The sequence below is a fragment of the Coffea arabica genome, chromosome 5c (genome assembly GCF_036785885.1).
Source record: "Coffea arabica cultivar ET-39 chromosome 5c, Coffea Arabica ET-39 HiFi, whole genome shotgun sequence".
Lineage (NCBI taxonomy): Eukaryota > Viridiplantae > Streptophyta > Magnoliopsida > Gentianales > Rubiaceae > Coffea > Coffea arabica.
Genome location: NC_092319.1, coordinates 9,511,512 through 9,515,392, shown reverse-complemented (window position 1 = coordinate 9,515,392; position 3,881 = coordinate 9,511,512). Strand labels below are relative to the sequence as shown.

The following is a 3,881-nucleotide window of genomic DNA, read 5'->3' as shown; positions in this document are numbered from 1 at the left end:
GGACTGGAGAAAATTCATTAAACATTTTTTTGACATTAGATACATAGTTTGGAAATTTTAGCGCATCTAATGCTTCAATGGTTCAATATGGTTCTTAAAGATCATTTAATTACTTGAATTGGACCATGAACCAAACATGGTGGATAATATCTTATTTAATATACAATAAGATTAATTATTTATTAGTGTTAGCCTATTAAATTTTGATGATATGTAAATTGTTCTTGCACTTTTAAATATTAACAAAAAAATAAATTGTTATAAATATTAGGCTCTAAACTCAAGTTATATGGGAAGCAAACCTTCACCTTGCCGTCAATTACACTTTGAAGAATTCAAAGAGCAAACGAAGGACTTTGACATTGTTAATGAAGGCAACATACATGATATTGAGGAGACGAGTGGGCTCAACTCTGTTAAGGACTTGAATAAAATCCACTCATCTATCCCTAATGAAACTATTCCACACATAGGCATGGAGTTTGAAACTGAAGCTCAGGCTTGGCAATACTATTTGGCATATGGCAAACTAGTTAGATTTGGTGTTAGAAATAGTAAAAGCCACAATGACAAGTATGGCAAATTGATTGCTAGGACATTTTGTTGCAGCGCTGAAGGAAAACGGGGAAAAGATAAACGAGATGGTAGCGTGAAAGTCCCTCGCCCAGAAACAAGGTGTGGTTGTTTGGCACGAATGAAAGTTAATAGTCGCCAAACTGGCAAGTTCCGTGTGATTGAATTTGTGGTAGAGCATAATCATTACCTTTCACGTCCAAATAAAACTCATCCATATAGAAGCCACAGGAGTATTACTTCTAACTTAGCTGTTGACATTGAAATGGCACATAATGTCAGAATAGCACCAAAAGTAGCTTATGAGCTTATGGCTAGGCAAGCTGGTGGACGAGAGAATGTAGGTTTTATTCCTGAAGATTATAAAAATTATTTGCGTTCTAAGAGAACAAGAGATGTGAAGATAGGGGATACAGGAGGGGTTCTTGAATATTTACAAAAAATGCAATTTGAGGACCCTAATTTTTTTTATGCGATACAAGTTGATGAAGATGATCTGATAACTAACATATTCTGGTCTGATAAAAAGATAAAAGCAAATTATGCAAATTTTGGAGATGTTATCTGCTTTGACACAACTTACAGGAAAAATAAAGAAGGCCGACCAATTGCATTATTTGTGGGTGTAAACCATCATAAGCAAACTACTATTTTTGGTGCTGCTTTGTTATATGACGAAACTTCAATGACTTTTGAGTGGTTATTTGATACTTTTACTAGAGCTATGTCTGGGAAAAAGCCTATGACAATTCTCACAGACCAAGATGCAGCAATGGCTAAGGCATTAGCTTCTAAATGGCCTGACACATATCATCACCTTTGTATTTGGCACATCTATCAGAATGCTGCCATTCATTTGAGTAGTGTTTTTACTGAATTCAAAAGTTTTGCTCATGATTTTAGTACATGCATATATGATTTCGAGGAAGAAGAAGATTTTGTTGCAGAATGGAACAGAATGTTAGAAAAATATGATCTTCAAAATAATGACTGGTTGAAACGATTATTCGGAATAAAGGAGAAGTGGGTATTAGTATATGGGCGCCAATATTTTTGTGCAGACATGACTACAACTCAAAGAAGTGAGAGTATGAACAGTGTTCTCAAAAGGTATGTGAATTATAAACACAATTTTCTTGAGTCTTTTAATCATTTTCAGAGGCTACTTGAAGATCGCCGTTATGAAGAGTTAAAAGCTGATTTTAGGGCAAATATAAGCTTTTTAGCATTACAGTATCATTGCGAGCTCTTGAAACATGCAGCGAATATCTACACGCCTAAAGCTTTCAAGTGCTTTCAAACTGAATGGTGCAAGTCTTTAGATGCTAAATTTCATGATTGTGGTGAAGTTGAATCTGTGAGAAAGTATGAGATTACCCTTTTTAAAAAAAGTTACTATCATACTGTTTTTCATGACTTGTTAAATGACAAGTTTGATTGCAGTTGTAGAAAATTTCAATTTACTGGAATTTTTTGTTCTCATATCTTGAAAGTTTTTATGATGAGAAATATTGTCAAGATTCCAAGTGAATACATATTAAAGAGATGGACACACAAAGCAAAAACTGGATTTTTTGGAGATGAAGATTCTACTGTTGACACCAACAATTTAGATCCTAAATTGGTCTCAAGCATGTGGTATAGAGAATTGTGCAGGATATATGTTCAATTAGCTACACGAGCAGCGGAAATAGAGGAAACATACAAAATTGCAAAAGATAGTCTTCTTAAGATGCTTGAAGATGTGGATGCAAAATTACAGGATGAAGTAGCCTCTCAAAAATCAAATGAAACTACTAATCGCATGAGCCAATCCGGGAAAGCAGTTGGTGAAGGAAGTGATAATAAAATCAAAGGGATCAAAGCTAAGGCAAAAACTACTTCTGGTAAAAGGTTGAGAAGTAGTTTAGAAAAGGTTTCAAATAAGAGAAAATCAACAAATAAAAGTCGAGGTGGAGCAAAAGTTACAACCTCAGGACCACCATTATCATCAACACAGGTATAATTCTTTACCTAAAGTTTCCAATCTATTATCTATATATTATGCATTGATTATATTGATGTTGTTGTAAATTTATTTTTCCCTAATTTTTATTGGTAGGCTGATTCAAGTCAATCAATGAATGTTGAAAATTTAAAAAAGGATGCACAACATTCAATCAGTATGACTAGGTTACTGGAGGTATTTTGGCTTCTTAGCCAAAGAATTTTTCATAGTTTATGGCCATATTTACTAACATTTATCTAATGCAATATTGTATTTATCATTATTCATTTTGGTTATAGGAACAACAAGCATGTAGCGTTGAAAGTTTAGTAAAGAACAACTTAGGGGAACATAACAATGTGATTAGCTTTGCAAGTGTAAGTGATGGCCGTGTTACTGAAACAACCATTGTTGGTGTTAGATGCAATAACTACAGTGGCAGTCAAATTCCATGTCAAGGTGGCAACAATGTTCAGGATCTTTAAAGAGATAACTTTTCATTTCAAGTTGGAACTTCAAGAACCATTATTCTAGTTATCTATTTTTTATAGTTATGGGAAAAGGTTACAAGAATTTACTTTATTCTATACGAGTGGTGCAAAACGCAAAAGCATAGTAGATCACAAATGTTTAATAATATTTTTGGCTTGACACTAATTTGATTTCCACTTTCTTCATCTGATCTCCCAGATTTACTGATAGCTTGAGCAACGCTATTAGGTGGGCATGAGGATGTTATGACATCAATCAAATGACCCAAGTGCTTCTCATAGAAGATGTCGATGATAGACTCTCTCTGCAACATCATAAAAAATGCTCAAACAGGATAAACAATTCAAAGACAATGCAATCAAATCATAGCACCTTCTACTTCCCCCGGTTTATCAGTGATCACAAAAATCACTGTATGTGAAAAGGAAATATATAATTCCATAAAACCAAAAATAAAAAAAAATAAAAAAACTGGCTAAGCATATAATCTTCTAGGCATTGACATCTGAAACAACAATCATCGTGAACCAAATTGCAGCACATATATTTGTTTACCACCGCAATCCGTATGCCTTATAAAATGTGTGTATGTGGGTAGGGTGGTGTTTTTTTTCTCTGGGAAAGGGGGGGTAGTAAGAAAAGAAAACAGCTATTACATCTTAAAATAGCAGAGGTCTCCATGATATTTAAAGGTTTTCAATTTTTATCCGTCACATGGTTTTTCATTCAATTAGCAACTTTGTCAACCAAGCCAATGAAATATGTTAGTTTTTAACCATATTTCCCCAAGAGATGGATTATAAATTAAATGAACACTGTATCAATGAAG

At 33.8% G+C, this 3,881-nt stretch overlaps 1 protein-coding gene across 1 annotated transcript; it reads left to right on the top strand.

Moving 5' to 3' along the window:
* Window positions 1-289: 289 nt before the first annotated feature.
* Window positions 290-3,045, top strand: LOC113689156 (protein FAR1-RELATED SEQUENCE 5-like). The gene is made up of 3 exons (XM_027206978.2): window positions 290-2,572; window positions 2,675-2,755; window positions 2,860-3,045. Exons 1-3 carry the CDS (start codon window positions 290-292, stop codon window positions 3,043-3,045), a joined length of 2,550 nt encoding a protein of 849 aa, XP_027062779.2.
* The last annotated feature ends 836 nt before the right edge of the window (window positions 3,046-3,881 follow it).

What these genes read in the sequence shown, in the direction of transcription:
- LOC113689156 (XM_027206978.2), top strand. Translation starts at nt 290, where the DNA reads ATGGGAAGCAAACCTTCACCTTGCCGTCAATTACACTTTGAAGAATTC. An exon ending in CACCATTATCATCAACACAG is followed by an intron (nt 2,573 to 2,674) that starts GTATAATTCTTT and finishes TTTTATTGGTAG; the next exon opens with GCTGATTCAAGTCAATCAAT. An exon ending in GTATGACTAGGTTACTGGAG is followed by an intron (nt 2,756 to 2,859) that starts GTATTTTGGCTT and finishes TTTTGGTTATAG; the next exon opens with GAACAACAAGCATGTAGCGT.